General features: G+C 44.2%; 1 protein-coding gene across 7 annotated transcripts in view; it reads right to left on the bottom strand.

Annotated features, from left to right (window-relative positions):
• Positions 1–676: 676 nt before the first annotated feature.
• GJA8 (gap junction protein alpha 8) overlaps positions 677–21760 on the bottom strand; it is a 46264-nt gene continuing 25180 nt past the window's right edge. For 3 of the 7 annotated variants that reach the window (XM_074857669.1, XM_074857679.1, XM_074857701.1), the window contains 3 exons: positions 19076–19157; positions 18485–18637; positions 677–9896 (listed from right to left, as the gene is read on the bottom strand). In XM_074857669.1, coding sequence (XP_074713770.1) covers positions 8693–9886 — 1194 coding nt within the window. In that variant the 5' untranslated portion in view covers positions 9887–9896; positions 18485–18637; positions 19076–19157 and the 3' untranslated portion in view covers positions 677–8692. Of the gene's footprint in view, positions 9897–18430; positions 18638–19075; positions 19158–19459; positions 19802–21760 lie in introns of those variants that run through there. The other 4 variants (XM_074857710.1, XM_074857692.1, XM_074857687.1 and 1 more) reach the window with 4 other exon arrangements.

Here is a 21760-nt window from a genome sequence, read left to right as displayed (position 1 = left end):
TCCCCGCCGCCGGCTGTGGGGGGGCCCTCACCCCGCCGGGGGAACAAGAGGGGGCCTGGGGGTGGGAGTTGCTGCCGCTGGCAGGCTGCTGAGCCAGGGCCCGGGAGGAAACCTGCCCCCCTTCCCTGACCGCTGTCGCGTCCCGGGGCCGGTGGTGCCGCTCTGGCCGCCGGGGGAAGCCCTGGGAAGGGGCCCCGCGGGGAAAGGGGGTGGCCGGCTGCGGGAGCAAACCCCATGCTGCCAGTTGAGCGCCGCGGTGAGCCCTGCGCAGCCGTGGCGGGGCGGTGGAGCGCGGCACGGCTGCTCCAGGCCCATCTTCCCGCCTGAGGGGAGATAGTCTCCCACGTGGGGCCCTTTCCACCCACCCTCTGGCCGAGAACCGGGCTGGGGATGCCTTTCGGGCCTTGCAATTACAATTTATCAAGGAATGGGGCCAGAAGGGAAGTAAAAGTTCAAACAGGGAATTTCCTGATGCCTATCGGTGTGAGATCCAATCCTTCATGTCACAATCATGTCCCCACTTGAACTTAATGCTGTCTTGTCTCTTTTTTTTTCCTCTTAAAAACACACCTAACCTTTGCCACTTAAAACACTATATTTGGAATAATAAATCATACAGGAAGAGAAAGAATCAAGGGGTGTTAGTTGGGAGTTTTAACAAAGCACAGAGCCCCTGCTGATTGAAAATCAGGAACCTTTATTCATTACAACTCATTTCACTAGGAAAACGAATCTACGTTTGGTTGTACCGAGTCACCAGATTAGTCCCACAGTCTCTTTTGATTGTTTTCGGCTTTCTGTCTTGCTGTCAGTCATCTTGGTTTGAAATTTGTCTCCTTGTCTACAGCATTGCAAAGAGAAAAAAACATTCAGCTTTCACGGGGAAATGAACTGAGGGAGCAGATTATTGTATTTGATGTGAGGCTTTTTTTTTACAGCTTCTGGTATTGCTGCCAATTAATGCAGAGCTGAGATAGGACTTCCCTGTCCTTCCTTTCTGTATCTGCTACTTAGAAACTGATCTTTCCTAAAGTGATGAGATTCTTGAGTTTGGAGGGATTTGCAGTTGTTTTGTTCTGTATTGGTAGGTTGTGGGGCAAGGTTACTTGTTGGTTGCTTTTTAAAGAAGTTAACAGGAAATCCTTTAAAAAATAAATTACACAAAGCCAAATTCTGCTCTTGTTTACACCTTGGCATCACCACTCACTTCAACACAAGGTTAAAAAACACGGCAGAGTTTGGTCATAGGTCCTTAAACTTTCTTCTTTGCATGTGTTTATAAGTAGGCTTGAAACATGCTTCTGCTTAGCTGTAACTTACTGATCCCTGAGCCTTGGGAGAAACACACAGGGAAGAAGATAATTCCTACTGGAAAAAATCAGATCCACCCACCAGCCCCAGGACTTCTCCTTCAGGGAAGAAAAAATGTAAAAAGAAAATGGGAAATTTATTCCATGTTGTTCCTCCTTAGATAGCCACTGGTGTGCACGTGTGGGAGAAGGGTCAATGGCACTCCACAGGTACAAAGGCAACTTCTGAGTTGTGAGAGGCTGGTAGTTTCATTAAACAGAATATAGATGGAGGTGTCCAGAGAGGAGAGGCAGCGCACGAGGAAGAAGGGCTGGTCAGTACATTGGCAGGTTTCCACTCAGTTCCGTATTTTATTCTTCCACATATTAAAGTGTGAATGTGGCTATTTTATGTTCAGTTTGTAGAGGGAACTAAAGTCAAGTCTTTTAAATAAAGCGGAAAGGTGGAGAATATTGAATTAAAGCAGTTTGTTGGCCAAGAGTGTATTTAGAAATAGCACAGGTTTCCAGAAGCTGCTACGGGGCATATTCATGACAAATAGGCTTAGCTGGCAGCCAGCCATCCATTTTCTTTTCTCTTCTCTCCAGCGGTTTTCATAAACAAGAGCTCTGAAGCTGGGAGTAATCCGACATAATTCTGATTTCTGAATTTCTTTTGAATTTATTTGTGGTGAGCTGAGACAATGATGTTCACTGGCAATAGATGAATTCCTTTATGGGGTTGTCTATGACTTTTCTTTGAACTAACATATATGTATTGAGAAACTTACCTGAACATTTTTGTCCCAGTAATTCTTCATATACTTAGGTAGAAGGATTGGGAAAAAAAGCTTTGCCCATGCTAGTTCTGGTTCACGATTCTACTAAGTAAATAGAGGAACCAGTGCATAAAAGTTCAATTAAATTATTTTACAGTTGCTGACCTTCTTAAAATACAGAAATACCAGATTTGGTAACAGGCTTAGTTTAGTTCATGTCTCAGGTTGGCTTGCCTTATCCTTACAATGAGGTACTTGGCCGATGAGCTTGCAGGCTTCCTCGCTTCGGCCTTTGCCTGCAGCCTGCCTGTTGGCTGGCGTGCTGAGCCGGTACCTGGGACTCCCTGCTGCCCTCCTGCACAGCCTCTGCCCCGCAACTGCCTGTAATCCAGGATTTTTTGGTATGCTCATTTGTAACTGGGTTTCCATATTCCAATCATCCTTCAATCCAACTCTCCCCTGAGCTTCACGGAAACACCATAGGAGCCAACTCTAATGTTTCACCACAGATTCTGTGCTGTGTTGACTTAAAACGTTTTCAGTAGGCTGCTCCATGACTTTTCCAAGCAATACAGCCTTTTCTCCTCGGAAACCAATATATGGCTTGTTTTGATTTTACTGTGCCAGGCTGGATCTAGCAAGGCAAAGGCCAACAGTCTTTGTTTTTTTTCAAAATGTTCTGTCAGTAGCTCTGTAATCACCATTTCTATTCAGTTCTGCTTCATCCCAGATCAGCAAGCTTTAAAATACACAGGTTTTTGTTGACAGAACATTAAAATGCAGTCCTCTGCACTTTCAGATGGATTTAAAGGCATACTTGACGCTGAAATTAAAGGGAGCTGGAAAGACCTAAGCCCCTTAGATTTCCATGATTTTCTCTGTTGACAAGCGTACTCTTTTTTTTTTTTTTTAATTATTTTATTTGTAATGCTCTTTCCAAACCAGTTACACAACACATGGTTCTGGCCTCAAGCAGCTTTTCTAGCTACCAAACATCAGTTGCCTGTGTTTGTGCATCGGCCTCTGCTGCGATGCCCGGTTAGTTGGTATTGCCTGCTGGGACAGTCTAAACAAGCTCTACCAGAACACCCCGGAGAGGCAGAAAGTGCCCCACACCTGTTGTTCTACCACGCAGTGGTAGTTCAGCCTCCCATGGGACAGATGGTTCAGGCTGGAAGGGACCAGCTGCCCAACCTTCAGCTCAATGCAGAGTCAGACCAGGATGCTCAGTGCTTTTCCCAAGCTTCATCCCCCAAGGATGGAGATCCCACCGTGTCTCTGGGCACCTGCTTTAGTGCTGAACCACTCTCCATTTGAACAATTGTTTTCCTTGTCAGAATTTTTTTAGTCAAAATTTTCTTTGCTACTCCTTTGGATCGTTGCCTCTGATCTTTTGCTGCATGCTTCTGTCAAGAGTCTGTCTCCATCTTCCCTGTAACTCCCCATTAGGTACCTGCAGACAGCAATTAGGGCTCCCCAAACCCTTAGCCCCCTCCTCTCTAGGCTGAAAAAATCTTCAATGTCTCTTTGCACATCAAGCTGCTGAGAGAAAAACTCGAATTGTTGACAGAGACACGAGTCTTGCCTGTTCTACTGAAATAGGTGCATGCCAAGCTAGTTGCAAGGAAAGGATTGTGTGCCAGGCTACGTCTTGGCAAGCCAACACACATTTATTTGTCATGGTTACTACTCAACTGTGTAAGCACATTTGGTGTTGGCAAAAAGCCTTTCCTGAGCCATGTTAAAAGGTGTAGCACACACAGAGCCAAAGAAATGGTAGTGTCATTCTGTTGGGGAAAAAAAAATATTCTAATACTTCAACAAGTCCCCTGATTTTGGCACGCTTATCCAGCCCTGGCCCTCAGGAAATCTGGCACCATATACCATTTTATCACAACTGCCTCGGGCTTATAGGAAGGCTTTAGTCTAGTTCTCATGGATGTTCCTGTCTTTACTAAACAAAACTATGCCTAGGCTAGGATTACTTTTCAGTTGTCAGCCTGAAAAGCCATTTTCTATACAAAACAGCAAACTGCCACTTTTTTTTTTTCAGCATTGTGTGACACAGCCGCTCTTTAAATGTAAAACTGCACAGTCAGTGAGTTACTGAGTGGCAGGAGAGACTGGACTTTCCTCCCTCAGTAAGTAGATTTCATGCCCACACAGACCTATGGAGCAGAGATCCCCTCAAATCTCTCCCCTCCTACAGGAGGAGGAATCTGTACCTCATTGTGTTTCAGTGCTGAGAAATCATTGGTATCTATCTCACTTAGAGGAAAGACTCAGTATAACATGATAATTTGTGGGTCTGCATTCATGAAGGGTGGCTTTTTTTTTGTGTGCCATAAGCAATTGTAAACTCTTCCATTGACTTGTAGTTTGCACTAACTGGCTTAAAACAGAAGCCCAGCAATATTGTGCATTATACAACCCTCTCCCGCATGCCTTGCAAGGCCCTTAAAATTGTTAGAGCTCCACCAACCTGCATCCCCCTCCAGGAACTGTCTTATTTAAGCATAAATGCTGCTCCAGATTGGATGCTGGGGATGGAGAAGAGGGGTCCATGTAACCACACTGTCACCGCTGCTTCAAACGGCCAGGCCAAGGCTAAGGTGGGAGAGGGGTGGGGGATCAATAGAGTCTTTTTCACTCATGGCAAATCCACATCCGTGTTGATGTTGTGAGCGCAATGCAGTGTTTGCGTTTTCAAAGTACCGCCCTTCTGGTCAAGGAGTCATGTATTAACCAAGTTAGCAGTTCTGCCAGGAAATAACAAGGATACCATGCATTTCAGCAGTGCTTTTCATCAGATCATTCCTACTTACTTTACAAACAGAATTAAGGAAGCCTCACAACATCCCTGTGAGGTAGGTGGAAATTCTTACACCCATTTTACAGGTGGAGATAACAGGCACTGAGAGGTAAAGGGATTATCACAGCAAGTCAGAAGCAGAGCTGGAAATAAATCTAAGATTATTATCCTAGGTCCACTGCTCTAGACACTAGAGAACACCAACTCCCACATGCTATTGTAAGCTAAGACACTACCTTTCTCTTCTACTTTCACCTCCTTTGGTGATTTTGACACTTGCAACTTATGCTCCTTGCAGAGAGCCAGTTAGTAATTTATTTGCACAGGGAGCCAAGGGGGTACACACACCTTTAAGTGATCCAGGCATGGCTCTAATTGTCCAGTGACTTCCCCCTTCCCAAGAAGATAATTTTCCCTGTTCTTTACATTTATATCTATGTTTTGCTTAAATATTTGTCAAGTAGGATCATACACTGAATCCACAGCTCTGCGGCTGTTATGCAACTTCACTAGGAATTTCTTGAATAAATGTTTAAATTTGTCTCATTGAGAGGGAATAAAACACATTTATATGTTATCACATCCAGAAATAGCAATAATCCTTTGCTCATCTGTAGGGCCTTCCATCCAAGGACCTCCCATTCTATTACTAACATAATATATCAAGCCTCACATTGTCTTTGTGAGGTAGAAAATTATTCCCAATTGTACAAGAAGGAAGAATGACTTGCTGACAGTCCCACAGTGATTTCATTGCAGAGATGAGGCTGAATGCCAGAAGACCAGACTGTTAGTTCCCTGCCCAGTTTGCCGAGAAGCGCTGATTTGATGCCGTGGCTCGTACTTGGTGGCTACAGATTTGCTAGCAGTCTGGCAGGGTACTGGAAAACTGGCTTGGAAAAAAATCAGCAAGCAGTTGACTGGATGCAGGAGGAAAATGCTGGCTTGTTTCATTGTGCTGTCGTGACCCAGAGGAAGAAACGAGCTTTCCTGCAGCAGCTGTGAAAGAACTACAGCGTGTCCATTGAGCACACTGCATATAGTCCATTTTACTGAGGCACTCCAGTGAAAAAGAATGACATACTCAACATCTGATGATTAAAGACTGGACCACCCGACAGCCATGTTGTGACCATATACCTCTGATGAATAAGCACTCATCTTAATTAGTCCAGTGAGCTAATGAAGGTATGCATGTCAGAGGTCAGGAACAGAGATGGTTATTAAAATACTTTCTATGTAAAAGGACTTGTCAAGTAATTAGAAGTAAACAAGGGTGGGGGTGATTCATCTAGCCCATTGGTATCTGGAAGGGTCAGATGCTCTGAGGAAGGTGGAAGATACCTCATACTGAACCGTTACAGATACATTTTTTTTTACCTACAGGAAAGTGTTTTTCCAACCCCCTCCAACGGGTGGGCTGGTTTAGGCTTAGAGCCATTAGAACTCTCTTACCTCTTCCTGTGAAGAAAATTAAAAGTAATAGATCCCATCTAGTATAGGTGTGGTGATTTTGCTGTTCATCTAAATCTTTGCCCTTTCTTGAATTCTAGTATCTTGAATCAGGCACAGTGGACTCTTTCCCTGCTGAAAAACATTATCTTTCGTCAGTTGCCTTTCATTTGTGTTAACTCTTCTCCTGTTTCAGTATTAAGAGAGGGGATAAATGGTAGCCTCCAGATTCTCTCTCTGCATGTTCCTTCGCATGTGTTGCTTTGTCATATTCCTTCCCAAAACTGAGGAGGTACCTTCTATTCTTCCTTCACAAGGAAGGACAACCTAACAGCCTTTGTCCAGGGAGCAAAGATTTTGACCTCAGGCTGCAAACCTTGGGAAAATACACAGGCCCAAGAGGAGCAAAAGGATTAATAGTGTAGTAAAAAAAAAAAAAAAAGTGGCACCACTATGGTGCTGAAGAATCCCAATGCACCCTACAAACTTTCTACATATGTACAGCTTACTTCACTCGGCAGTGAAGTCCAGCCACCTTTGCGCTCGTATGGGGCAGCTGTGTAACAAGGCAGGGGAACTCCACCAAACAGGTTAGATCAGCGAGTGACAGAACTGACTGTACTGGTGGCTGCCTGGGCTGGGACATGGGGCAGCAGGACTGGAGGTGTGAGCCCAAGCCTACCCAGAGCTCGCTCAGACACCCATTTGACTTTCATGGGCTTTGAGTCATCCCTGCTACAATGGGAGACCGCAGGGGGTCTTTTCTAGCTAACGGCGGGATGAGTTTTATGCATTGTGCCAAAGACCTTTTTTTTCCTGACCTGGATTAGAGCCTGCCCTGGGAACAATGGGATGGGCTGCAGCCCAGCAGAAAGAATTTGCTGAGCTGGCAGGGTCTGAGGTTTGCAGAGCAGAGCAGATGAGAGTGCATACCTGCACTTTTCTGGCATGAGGCTCAGTTTTGGGGGGGACATAACTGTTAACCTGAAGCTTTTGAACGCATTGCTGCACTGTCCCAGCCAAAAGGTGCTGCTGTAGTCCTAAAATTAGAAATCCACAGACATTTAAACATTTGCAAGCACATGCTTTTCTGCCTTTTGTAAAAAAGATTTTGCTGAGGCTCTGAGAGTTCGGTACAGACCTGTTGGCACAAAAGGTCTAAATCATCTTTTGAAAGGCCTTGTTTTACTTGAGACTTTGGCATTTAATAGAGAAGTAGACCGCTGGATGGCTCCCGTCTGTCAAATTAAAAACAAAGGATGTCAGAAGACTATTATCATATCAGACTTTTCAAACTTGAACAACCAGTTTTGTATTTAGAGGTTTAAATAGTCACATAGTTACTGAGACCCCTGGTTTAGGTTCACAACTCTGCCTGAGATTTGCCGAGTGCCTGTAAGTCTGGGAGCTCCAGGAACTGAGCACATGTCAGGATCATGCTGTGAAGGCTTATATTTGGTTTCATGCTCTGGGGGCTGTAGCTGTTTCCTCCTTTCACAGAAGCCTTCCCACGCTTGCTTTGCTAAATCAAGTTTCAGATCTTTAAGTCACAAGACTACAAGTGAAAAATATCACTTGAATTTATTCTTTCCAGTGCTCTGAAATAGGCTCGGGGCTGGATGACCCTCTTGGGAACAAATAATCCATCTGTGGGCATCTGCTAAATCCTAGTAGAGAGCTACTGTTAACCTTGCCCACTGTCAATGTCACTTGAAGAGGAGAAATATTTTTGACAAAGGGAAAATATTTTTACCTAACTCAGATTTGCATTCACAGAGAAATTTGGGACATTTTAGCCCTTACTTTCTGAATAGAGAGGGGAAATAGTGCTTACTATTTTAGTGTGTTGATGCTAAGCACAGAATTCACTTTGTGAATTAAATAACTGCAATTCCATGCCAACTGTGAAGGGGAGGTCTGCTCAGCATGCCATAGGTGGAAACAGAAAAAGAAATACTAGATACAGTTGATCAGTCTTCCCCCTTGCTGGCTGAAGAGACCGATCCTCCCCACGTTCCTAGAGGGAAGTGGAACACAGTAAATACGTTCACAGTGGTGACATTTGGGCTTCACTGCCATGTTAGGTTTTAAAAGACATCAGTTATGTGTACAGTGGAGATATTACTGAAAGGAGTGAGCTGGCATGTGGATACAGGGAAAATGTTCCTTTTCAAATGGACATACAGGGCAAATAAGGCACAGTTACCATGATAGTACCTTTCCAGTTGAGAATCTCAAGAGGAAATAATATTCAAATGGCCATTTTAGCACTTTGCTTAAAAATATCTTTTGATTCTTTCTCTATCTCTCCTTTTCTCTTCAACATTTTCCTTTTCACGTGCTCCCCATATCCTGCACCTTCATACAGTCAAATCATCTGACCTTGCCCGGCTGCTGGCTTTACTTAGCCTGCTGAGGGGTCTCATATCAGTGGCGAGTTCAGCAGGTGCTGAAGGCCCTTCCACTTCATCGGCCATCACCTCCTCCTCTGCTTTCTTCACCCCTGGCTCTTTCTGAGGTCCCTGCTGCTCTTCTTGTTCCTCCTCTGCTCTTACCTTCTCCTCTTCTGGTTCCTTTGCTTGTGCATATGATGGTAACCTCTCATCAAATGCCCTGGAGAGATCTTCCAGTGGTCTCATCCCAATCTTCTCCTCAAACTCATTGAAGGCTGATGGAAGGGGAGTGGGCTCGACCCCTACTTCTGTGAGAGGGAAATAATGGGAAACCGGCTTCTCTTCTTCCAGCAGCTTGTAGCCTTTGGTCTTTGGGATGGAGGGGACTGTGATGGCATGGAGGGGCTTCTCTGGGACTTCCCCCAGCTGTTCCTCCGCTGGTCTTCTCAGAGCCCTCCGGATCCTTTTCAGGATCAAGTGACTGATCTCCACTAGGTTGAGGAAGAGGGACACGGAAGCCACCACCAGCATGAACATAATAAAGATGGTCTTCTCTGTGGGCCTGGAGACAAAACAGTCCACAAGATTGGGACAGGGCCACCGTCCACAGCGGTAAAGGGGGAGAATTCGGAAGCCATACAGGAAGTACTGACCTACTATGAATCCCACCTCAAAGAGGGTTTTGAAAATTATGTGGAAGATGTAGGTTCTCAGGAGGGTACCCTCCAGGCGAAACTTCTTGGTTCCATCAGGGTTGTTGCCTTTGTTTTGATTTGGAGTCAGGGGCAGCTTCTCTTCATCCACCTCAGCTTGCTGACGCCTCTCAGCTTCCTCCCTCTCTCTCCGCTTCTCTTCCATACGGACATGGTGCACTGCATGGCCAAAGTACATTAGCGAAGGTGTGGATACAAAAATGATCTGCAGGACCCAGAGCCGGATGTGGGAGATGGGGAAGGCCTCATCATAGCAGACATTCTCGCAACCAGGTTGCTGGGTGTTGCACACAAAGTCTGACTGTTCGTCTCCCCACACTAGTTCAGCAGCTGTTCCCAGGATCAGGATGCGGAAAATGAAGAGCACTGTGAGCCAAACTCTCCCGATGACAGTGGATTGCTCATTCACCTGCTCTAATATGTTCCCCAAGAAACTCCAGTCACCCATTTCTTACTGTCTAAGGAAAGAAAAAAAGAAAGAGAATGACCACAAATTATGCTAAATTTAAAAGATTTCAGGTTTTCCCACTGATGTCTTTTGTTGCTTTTAACCAGCAAGTATTTCCCTATTATGCTTTGAGAACAGAAGGAAGGTTACTTGCTTGCATATTTGCCTGATCACAATGATTTCTTAGCAGGAGAAGGGCTGGGAAGCCAGAGCAAACTGCTTGCTAAATTCTTTCTCCCCTGGCTCTAAATGTGCAATTACTTTTCAGCCAGGGAGTATATTTAACTCCTTTTCCAGGTGAGAGTCTTCTGTGGTGCCTTGTACGCTCAGTTGCGTGAGCCTGCTCAAATTTTGTACACGTACAAACACTCGCCAGCAGTACAGTAGAACAGATTTATCAGCATGCAGCTACAGTGGTTAGAAAAGAGAGTGAAGCTTTCCAGCACCCAAGCTCATCTGCACCAGAACTGCATACGGGTCAAACAGATCTCAAATTGGTGCCCATCTTTCACCTACACAAACCTGAATTCTCTCTAGGTTGCATATACTAATTCTACATTAGAAAACACTCTGTTAGATAAGAATAGCAATTACAACACCAATACTATGTTAGTAAATCTGTATAAGCTTAATAACTACTATATATACTAGTTTCGCTATATAGTATGCATTATATACAATATCATCATTTGGTGTTATTGGGGCTACTCTTAGTATCCTCTTCTGAAGTCAGTTGCCACACCGACATTGGAACCAACCTGGAGAAAGACACAAAGGTCTATAGCTGGGACCTGAAGTACTATTTTCTCCCTCTAAAATGTCAGTGCTGCTATCTCAGGCTAACACAGAGATGGAAGCCAGCTGTAGATGCTCTTTTGGAAAGCTAAGAAACTGGTCCATTTTCAAGGAATGCAAGTCAAACATTACATCTGTCATTATTTTTGCATGATAAGAAATTATTCCTAGCCCAGGACTTCATCCTGCATATCCTAAACTTCCCACTATATAATTTTAGGCAAGGGAAAATCTATGAATGAGGGAAATAAAGAGGAAACTTGTTTGGGATGGGCTGATTTAACACATCGCAGCAGTCTGAAGTCTCTGAAGAATGCAGAATATTAGAGTGATCCAGGAAGACTGACTCGTTGACCATGACAAGTGAAACAGGTAGCATTACTCATAAAATAGCTGCTCACAGGGATCCAGAAGTTCATCTCTTAGATACTACCTCCATCTATAGTTTTCTAAATGCAGACGCACATACACAAGCGCTGAGAAAAAGAAGGTACAGTCAACAGCATGGAAATCTGAGTATCTAAACTTCCCTCCTCCTTCAGATACCACTGGGATATATTTGTAATGCCATATGTTATGACACACCAACGCATACCAGTCTGTTTCAACTACTGTGTGTACATATTCACACATAGACAAACACACAAAATATTGAGAGTTCTATGGCTGTGGGGAATTTCACAAATTTTCAACCAAAAAAACCCTTCTGATGTCATTTTTCTAAAACAAGATGGACTCATTTTCCTTGCCTTCAAACCTTGTAAAATTTTAACCCCAGACACCCATGTTAGAAAACAAAGAACAGAACGCAGTCCCTCAGCTTGCACAAACACCTTGCATGCGTAAGCGGCAAACATATAATTTAATCACCGAAGAAAATTGCTACTTTCTCAGTCATTAAAGTTGTGTAAAAGAGTGTGTTAATGTCAGCACTTACATTAACAAGTCTAGCAGAAGATTATGCTGTTTACATACATTATCTAAACTGATTTAAACATTCTCTTTCTGCAAATTCACAGAGCAAAGTATACCCAACAGTTACCAATCATGTGCAACTCTGTAAAAAACACGACTACACACAATATAAACTTCATTGTCCCCCAGGCACTGCAGTTAACTCTATCCCTTTCTTTCTTTGTGAGTCACGCTGATATCCACAGCTACCATTTGAACATTTCCACTGCAGCACGCAAGAGCGACATTCTAGATGTGATAAACCTTATCATACGGAAAACTCACTGTACAAGAGAAGGAAAAATGTTTCCTGTCTAACTCCATCAAATGTCTCACTTGCAGCTTGCTACATTTGGCTGAACTCCTCCTGAGATCACTTCCAAACTAGTCATGTTTTTTCAAAACTCTGCCATGACCATCCTATTTTCTGCAAGTGAAGTGGTTGGAGGTTGCTCAATCAGTTCAACTGCAAGGAGCAATTTTGGGTGGACTGAAGGTGAGTGGCACAGCCAGTTCAAATGTCTAGGATTTCACCTGTAAGCAGTCAGCCCCTCAAGTCTCAAAAAAGGTGCAAGCGATGAATTTAGGCAGTCACCTTGTCCCTTAAATTGCCGGACATGAGGAAAGAGCAGGAGACTGTCTAAGCCCACTCAGAGTTGACAGACTCGTGTTCTTAACTCACATGGGCTTGTTGCAAACCCCCACCCTGCACTTCCAAACGTTGCAACCTGAGCACACTACCAGCAAAAAAGACTGTATAGGTTAAGGACGTTGAGCAAGCAACTTGCCGCTGTGAAAGGCTCCACCGAAGAAATGTGTCCCCCTCCTCTCTTGGCACTCTGCAGGGAAGAGTGAACTTTTGTCTCTCTTCTTCCCTACCCTAAAAGTCCCAATCTTGTCGCACGACTGAGCAGATATGACTGAATTGGCTCTGATGGTGGGTTTTAGTTGCCCTGCAATATTTAAGCTCCGAGCCAGACGGCTTTATGAAGTGAGTGACAGTTAGTGACGTGGGGAACAATAGGGAGAAAAAAATAGAGAAAGAGAGGCAGAGGCACAGAGAGGAGAATCCACTGAACATGAAAAAGCAGAGGGGGGAGAGGAACAGGCGCCAGGCAGTGAAAACCTAATACATGCATAAATGGGAGTTTGCACAGTTAAGCAAGGACCAAACCATCTCTGCAATTCTGCTGCGGTTCAGCACAGCTCTGCATGTGTCCCCAGTCACTAGTCTTTAGGTGTTGTGGTGTGACAGGTAAAAAGGGAGTGCCAACATCTCTGATAGTGGCAGAACTAATTGAATTAATTTGTTACTCTACATCCAGCTACAGCTACCCTACAGCCAAGTCACATTGCTGATTTCCAGCACAGGCAGTCACTGAGGTACCGGGTCTGTATTTGGCATTGTCAGATACTTTGAACTGCTCTTTAACACCTTTTGCCTGGAAAAAGAAGCACTATGGGAAAATGAGATCATCAGTCAATATTAATCAAAGCTGAGAAATACCAATTTTACAACCTCGCCTTTCAGTGTCTTAGTTCTGCTTAGTTTTTCCTCCAAAAGCATCGTGCACATGCACATGCATCAAAAATGCCTAAAATAAACTGTTTTGTTAAGGAGCATAGCCGAATTCCAGCAGCCCAGCAAACAGGAATGTTACCCCAGGCGCACTCACCTCCCCCCAGCCATCTGCAAAAATGCTGGAGAGCCCACAGAAGAGAAAAATCACAGGCTCAGTAGTGCATCCACAAGTACAGCTAACTGCCCTGTGAGTTTTGATTATAAGCCAAAGGATGTAACTTTATTCTGAGGTGTTATTTTTGTAGTCTTTCTGTATGAATTGCTCAGAATGTGCTCTTGATGCTCAGCTTGGAAGAAAGAAAGGATTACTGGAAGCAAGATCTGCTAAGCAATGGTACAGATACCAGGTTCATAAAGTGATGAAGCAGCAAGTAGCTCTCCTCTCTCTTTATGCAGACTCAACACTGAATTTAATTCCCCAGAATGGCATTGGGAGATGCTCTGTCTCTAGAAAAGCTGGCATTTGAATGAAATATTATAATATGAGGCCCACAAAATTTGCCTCTCTTCAGTGTTTCTGGGCATTTGTGCCCATCTAAGTTGAGGGCCTCATTTCAGCAGTTGTCTTCCCAAACAGCTTTTAAACTGAGTTGCATAGCCACAAAGTCCAAAGCACAACTGGAGGCAGAGATGATGGTTTTCAAACTGGATTTCGAAAGAGCTAAAGAATGAGTGAGAGGTGGAAAAGAATCATATTTTGCAAGAGGGACCAGTTTGGAGACACAAAAGAAAAATCAATCTCTATGCATGCAGTTGGAATGAAGGTCATATTCTGAACACCTTAATAAATCAGTCCCTTAATAGAGAAGTAGTAGAGGTCTATACGTGACATTTTTCAGCCTGTGCTACATAAAGCATGGGAACACTCTTCCTGGAGAGAGGACACACAGAGGGAAGGCACAAGTCCCAAGAACATGAAGTGAATAAGAAAAGGCAGTTTGATCAACAAAAGGAGTAAAGAAGAGTAAGGAATACCTTTGTTGCTTTGTTTTGCTATATGCTACTGAGATAAATTAGGATTAATAGATGAGTGACTGGTCATCACTGCCACCCTCATTGTCCTCTGAGGGAAGGAGGGCTAAATGAGAGGGAAGACTAAATGATGCCACCAGCAGCTAATACCTTTAAAGAGTGCCTGCAAGCTGGTGCATCACAGAGGCCAGATGGTTCAGATGTTAAACTGCCCATCCCTTTTCAGACTGAAACTGTCTTTTTGGAAAACTCAGCTCTGACTGAATGTGCATATCCCTTTCTGGGCCTTATCTCTCTAATATAATGAGCCAAACCCCAAATCTGGTATGTAACTACATGGCTGTAGTCCATCTCTAAATTACATCCAGCTACTGTCAGAGACATTTCCCATTAACCTTCTATCTGCCATTTGCAAACACTATCCAAATATCAAACACTGGCAAGTTGCAGAACAGCTTGCAAGATGCAGCTGATGCAGAAATTATATTCAAGTCACTGATCACTGGGTATATGTTCCCTTCATCTGAACGATCAGGGTGACTCTTTGCTATCACTAGTGTGCAGAGCCTTTAACATGGGGCACACTGAGTTTGCTGGACATTTCTGGTTTGGGGAAAACCACACAGTCCCTTCAACTGGATGCCTTTTTAAAAGGCACCACTGAGCTCTGGGCCACTTTCTCCAGCTCACTAGGGCCTCTTCCCCCTGAAGAAAATGGCCACAGAAAATGGCCTAAATGAAGATGAAGATGGCCAGTGAGGAATTTCTCTTATACGGGGGCTACACAGCGGAGTGCTGTTTGAGATGAGGATGAAGTGGACGGGGCAAAGAAGAAGAGCAAGAAGGGGACTTGATTCTCTCAGGCATCAGGGAAGTCAGAGCTGCCTTTGTAATATGAAAGCAATGGCTGCGATAGAAAGAAGTAGAGACCATAAAACCAGAGGTCTAGAAGACTGGACCTCACACACAGCATGTGACATTCACTGAGCCTGCAAAAGAACTGCAACACTGACAGTGCCAGACTGATAATGGCCAACACTTCTAACCTGTGTACCTGGCCCAGCATTTATGCTCTCGTTAGGCAACCTGTGGAATTGCTGAGTACTTCCATCTCCAAAATACAGTGCTAGAAATTGTGGTGGCTAATGAGAGTAGCACTGTTACTCTCAGTGACTTTTTCTTGCCTTGGGGACTTTTCTTGCCTTCAAAGAACCATGGACATCTCCTGCATTTTTAAAATGTTATTTTCTTTGGAAAGAAGTTTGCTTCATTGCTGACTTCTCATCCCCTAGCTGTTTTGAGGCTGGTGACTGAATTCCCATTTCTGGCACCACTGAGACTGTGAAGTCTCCACTGCAACTCAGCCTTTTGCTCAGAGACTACGAGGTCACTTGGGGAATGTGGGATTTTTCATTCCAAACGGATTTCCAACACAGACATGATGTCAGGACAAGGCAGGGCCATGCTATTGAACAGCTCTGTTCATGCATGATAGCAGATTGTGCAATTATATAGCGCACAACCCTGGATAACGATACCTCTCCCTCAAACAAAGTTATCTTCTCCTGATCTGCTTAGCTAGAAAGTGGCACATGCTTCCTGTTCTTCTGCTGAACACACAAACCTTATGCTCATGGCTGAAGCTGAACACTAGATATATTCAGCCTCCCTGCAAGAAGCTGGGAGCTTTACCCAATGCTCTTGTTTGCTAGATGCTACCCAACTTAGCAGACACCTGCTTTCTAGTAGCACGTGTCTTTGTCCATCCTGGGGCCAAAGCGATTTATCGGTCTGATCACTAGGACCAGAGCCTCCCAGATTTCATTTTCTCTCTGCCACCTACTGGTCTCAGAAATCATTTAAATGTAGCTAGCCCCAGGCAAATCTTTAGGCAGAACTTGCCATGTCCCTACAAGAGTGGTAAATGTCACTGTCCACATTTTAAGGGCAGAGCTCTCAGATTTTTCCAGGACTCTCTTCAGAGCCCTCCAGGCACTGGGGGATAGAAATTGCTGGGGAATATATTTTGCTAGGGAACTGCAAACAAACCATAAAGAAAAGAAAGAGAGAAAGATAAAAGCATCAAGAAGGAGGGAAATTTGGGAAGTACGTAAGTAACAGGAAAGTTTGGGCAAGAACACAGGAGAAGAGTTGAAGGCAGGGTTGGATTGTGCTGAGCCTCAAGTAGAGGATAAATACTTATGGGAAACATGTTTTTAATTTAAGGTATGGAACAAAACTAGACAATGAATAAAGATAAGCAGGGCAAAAGTGGAATGCCTTTCAATATCTATTTAACTTAAACGCAGTTCTTCTCTGAAAATTACTGTTATAAGAGGATCTGGGGAATTACAGGCCAGTCAGCCTAGCTGTGATACCTAGAGAGATACTGGAACCAATTATAAAACAATCAATTTATAAGTAGCTAAAGGACAATAAGGTGATAAGAAACAATCAGCAGGGAATTTTGAAGAACAAATCCTGTCAAACCAGGCTAATTTCCTTCTTTGACTAACGGGCCTGGTAGATGAGGAGGAAATGGTAGATATAAAATACCTTGACTTTAGTGAGCATTTAGAAAATACCTAGATCGCAGGCTCCCAGAGCAGCAAGCAAAGTCACCGTGCAGAGGCTACACAGGTTGAAGTACCATAATCAAGGGTAATTATCATGGCTTCACTTTTCCAGCTGGGAGGACCATGTCCCTGAAGTTCTGCCTCCAGGGCTGCTCAGTATTTCTTTGCAAGCTTTGGACAGCAGACTAGAGGACAAAACCAGAAGGATGACAGCTGGGCTGGGGGGCGGCAGTCCCTCCTGAAGGCAGGGGGGCTGTGGTGATCAGAATTTGAGAGGAACATGAGACACTAGAGAGCTGGGCTGCCCTCTGCAGAGGTGACTGCACCAAGATACAGTTCAGGAAAGATGACTGCCCAGACACCAAAAATGCTGGTCCAAACTAGACTGTAAACATTTTGGCAGCAGTGCAGCAAAGAAAGAGCTGGGGTGAGACAGAATATGAGTCTATTAAGTGAGATTTCTGCAGAAAAAGACAAATCTCATTCTGAGATGCTTTAAGGGGAGTTTTGTGTATAAGGCAAAGGAAGCAATTATTTTGTGCATTTACTCAATACTGCTGAGCTCTCAGCAGGAACAGTGTGTCCGGTTCCAGGCACTACATTTTACAGGAGATGTAGACAAATTGGAGAGGGTCCAAAACAGAACAACAAAATGATAAGAGATGGAAAAAAACATGACTTATAAGGAATGGATAAAATAACTGAGTTTGTTTTCTCTAGGAAAAGAACAACAGGAGGGGAGGCATGATAACAGTCTTCCAGCACATAAACATTTGTTATAATGGGTGGAGAGACTAAGCAGTTGTCCTCTACATTCACCAGAAGTAGAAGAAGAAATAATCAGCTTAATTTGCAATAAAAATGATATAGCTAAACATTAGAAAAACACTTTGCAACTGTAAGAATAGCAAAGCACTGCAGCACACTGCTTGGGGAGGCTGTAGAATCACAGGAGGTTTTTATGAAGAGGTAAACAAACATCTGTTAAGGATGATCTTACCTCATAAGCAGGAAAACAGTCATGGGGGAGAGGGAGGCTTTCTGAGGTCTTTGGCTCTACAGTTTTATGTAGGGCCAAAGACCTAGATAAATCTCAGAGAAATATTTTCAGGGTTTTTTTAAAAAAAAAGGTGTCTTGCCACCAACCCTAAAAACTCAGCCTGGACATCCCGGGTTGTCTACACCACCCGGTGCAATGCTGAGCTAGAGAGATACCAGCTCAGGTCGGGGAGCAGGTTGGCTGTCAGCAAAGCATTCCACTTGAGTTAATTATCTCCTCTGGAGTGGGGCTAATTAGCGGGGGCAGTGTGAAGCACAGTGGTGCTATGCTGCTTCCCATGCTGGTGCTAGCTCACACCAGGCTACCGGAGGTATCTCCACACCGCCCTGCAAGGAGGGCTGTCCTCGGGGAAGCTTCGGGAGGGTCACTGCTTTGTTCTTTGACTTCAGTGATGACTCTGAACACGCTGTGGATTTAGAGGTGTTTGCTCATCGTAACCACATTTCAACCAATTAGTTCTCTTACTGTGGTAACTGTAAGATTAAATGCCATAGCTTATTTAGAGTGTTTCATCTGGACATTGGCACTAAACATGAGAAACAGGGTGTGAGCCACCCATGGCACTTCCAGTAAGAACCTCTCTTCTCGCTCAGTTCAGCGCTGACCTTTTCCAGAGATGCTGATTTCGTCTGAGGGCAGGAGGAGTGGGAGCCACCCACCTTGTCCCAGTACCGTTGCTGGAGCAGCATCAGCAGAGCAGAAACAGGGAGCAGCCTCTGCCAAGCAGTCTCTCGGGCTCCAGCAGCCTAAACCACTAGCGGGCGGTGTTTTCTCATTCATGCACTGCACAGCACCAGGGAGACCGAGGGATGCTATGAATGAGAAAGAAGACACAGTGTCCCCCTTAACGTTGTTTCTAAACCCTACCTTTCTCTTCTCATCCCTCATTTCTTAAACTTTTTCTGCAGACATAAAACTAAGGTAAAGCAAACGCAGGAAAGTTGCAGTGATGCAGTAATATCTATTGTGCATATGATTTTTTTTTTATAGTACAATAGCTATTTATTTAACCATTTAACAATGGTTAAATAGATGGAGTTAAACTGACAAAGATCACTTATGTCATTGATTTTACATATAGAGTCAGTGTACACTTTGTTGACAAAGCACTCTTTTTGCTAGCATAATCTGTATTTTCACTTGAATCTGGATCCCTTTTCCAGCAAATATTTCTCATGTATACCAGCTGACCTACATGATTCTCCCTTTAATAACAGCATGGTTAATAAGAAAAACTGCACCAAACTTACAGAGAATGTGTAAGGCAAAGGCGATGAACTCTCATGTGTCAAAGGTAGGTGCTATGGTACTGCAGCAGCAGCACAAACAGGGCTAGGAAGAGAAGAAGACTCTTTTAGACACATGATTTCATGGATTGGCATGATTTCACTTAAAACGTGACCAGTCTATTTCTAGAAATGCAGATCTTTACAACAGTGTCCTGGTTAGAAATTCTAAGTTCTCGTGCCAGTGCAGATGCTATTTCTGAAGAGGTGCACTGGGAAAGGGCCCAGATCTTGCAGGCAAGGAGTAGCACATGCATTATGGAGCCATCGTATACAATATGCCTTTCCTAGGTCCCCATATACCCTCCTCTTACCTGTCCCTTTCTCTGTCCTCTGCCTAGAACCTACCTCCTGGTCTGACATGGAGGTGGAACACAGCAGCTGGAGGACATCAGTGAGAAAATCTGAGAATATAGGCATGCTGCATACTTAGGTGGTCCATAGACACAAAATTCTCTCTGCATATATTCTAGATTATGGCTCTTCCACTACTATTGAGATCCTCCTCCAAGAAATGGATTAACTGCTATCAGGAGTTGTGAGGTATCAGACCAGTTTGGGAACATATTGCTTACAGCCAATCTGGACTATGTAAAGTGGATCCAGGGAAAGCAGTGACAAGCACCTGATAATACTTCTGATAATAATTAATTGTTCCAAGCCTGCCAGTAAAAGAGTGGCTAATAATATCTCTCCGCCTCTTGAGGGGATCTCTGTATGTTTGTTTTATCAAGACTTTTTGTACAATCTCTTAATATCCTCAGGCACAAGGAACTGGAAAGGGCAAAGCGTCTGAAAGATCCGAACAAGTGGGTATGTCTGGAAACGTCCTCTGTTACTTCACTGTCCATGAGGTTTGTTGCCTTCCAGTTTCTGATGGGGGCTCATTCCCTACACCTTTCTCCTTTCTTCTGGGCTCTTCTGACACCACCAGGGCCTGCCTTGCTGAGTGGTAGGCTCAGGGCTCTCAGGAGCGTTGTCACCACCCACTCTCCACCTTTATCTCCCTGCCTTCATTTCCACACTGAGGAATGACGCGGTGGAGGTGCGCTGTGCATGTGAGGTGTGGAGGTGGCCCGGGAGAGCTCATAAGCAGGACAGGGGAGCAATGGGGACAGCAAAACAGGCCATTATCTGTTCTTCCAGTCCCGAGAGATGTGCGTACCTGCCGTGCACTTTGGCTGACCTCAGCTTCCCATTTCCCACAGCAGAGCACGTTCCCAGCCTCTCTGGGGAGGACATCCGTGGGGACGGTTCCTGTTTCCCTGCCCTTTCAGTCATTTGCCTTCCTGAGCCTGATACGATTGTTTCTTTGGGCACAGTGTAAAAGATGCCAGCAAGGAACGGAAGCCTCTCATGCCTCAGCAATTTATTAAGAAGAAAAGGAGGTTATTGAACTTGGAAGCTGTTGAGCCAGTCGTTGTCTTTTCCTGATCAAGAAGATAACCCGTCCATAGATAAAACATCCATCCAAAGGTCTTCAGCATTCCCTGAGACAACCTGGCCTCAAACTAATAAACAGCCAGGTGGAGGGAGACAGGGATTATCTATGTACAGACGTGCCAGGAAACATAGGTGGTAGGGCTGAAGGGCTGGAGAGACCGGTTGGGTTTTTTTTCTTCATTATTTCCAGCAAACTTCAATCCCTTGAAGTCCTGTTACTGCTCAGTGAATATGATATTCTTAACAGCAATATGGTTTAAAGCATTATCAGAATCCTTTTAAGAGAAGCGTTAAGACTCTTTGGGGATCCCCTGTCCTGTGTTAGACCTGGCAAAACTTTCAGCAGCTATTCCTATGGCAAGTCTCACCTTGGTGTAGCAACTGTCGATTACTCTTCCACATGTCCTGCGCTACAAGGCCCCATTCTTGTCTGATTGATAAACACCTTCATTATGAATGCAGTTACTACAAAACACAGGTATGTATTTTAATGGCCTGTTTCTCTCCAGTCCTTGAAGCTCTGGAGCAAGGACATGAACTCTTAATATTTCTGTTGGCCACCCTGCTTTGGCACAGGGTGCAACAGGTTTGGTGGGTTTCTAATCCCAGTGCTGCATATCAGCTCCACTGGCCAGTGCTGGGTGCATTCTGCTGCAGCCCTGGCTCTTCCTTTCAAAAGTGTGCCCTCCTTTGCAGAAGCACAATACAGAAGTCAAGCCCATTCTAATACATCCTCTTTAGCTGTATACAATTGTGGCATCCCTCTCCATTTTGTATTCATCAAGGCTTTGCCTGCCCAGGGGACTACAGCTATAAGACATTGGAAAAGATGCTGGGATGGTTTGTATGACTGAATGTTAAAATCACTGGCTGCAGCTCTAAGACTGAGTGGGCAGAAGTGGGGTAAAGAGAAAAAGTATTACCTGCTCACTTGTTTGTGATTTTGAATCATAATTTCCTAATTAACAATATTCAATATTTGTGAGTCAGTGTTCTAGTAACTGGATTGATGACTTGGGTCTGCAACAGATAATCAAGCAGCACTGGAATATGGGAGCACTGGTTATTCGAGCACTAACCAAAGAAAAAATAAACATAAGTTATTGCTTAGTTTCACACATGTTGATGTTGTTGACTCAAAAACAGCCTTGGGGATTTTTAAATGTTCTAAACAGCTTCTTCATTTTGCAAATCTTAAATCCAAAA

Source organism: Strix uralensis, chromosome 2 (assembly GCF_047716275.1).
Source record: "Strix uralensis isolate ZFMK-TIS-50842 chromosome 2, bStrUra1, whole genome shotgun sequence".
Classification (NCBI taxonomy): Eukaryota; Metazoa; Chordata; class Aves; order Strigiformes; family Strigidae; genus Strix; species Strix uralensis.
This window is presented reverse-complemented; position numbering and strand designations above follow the sequence as displayed.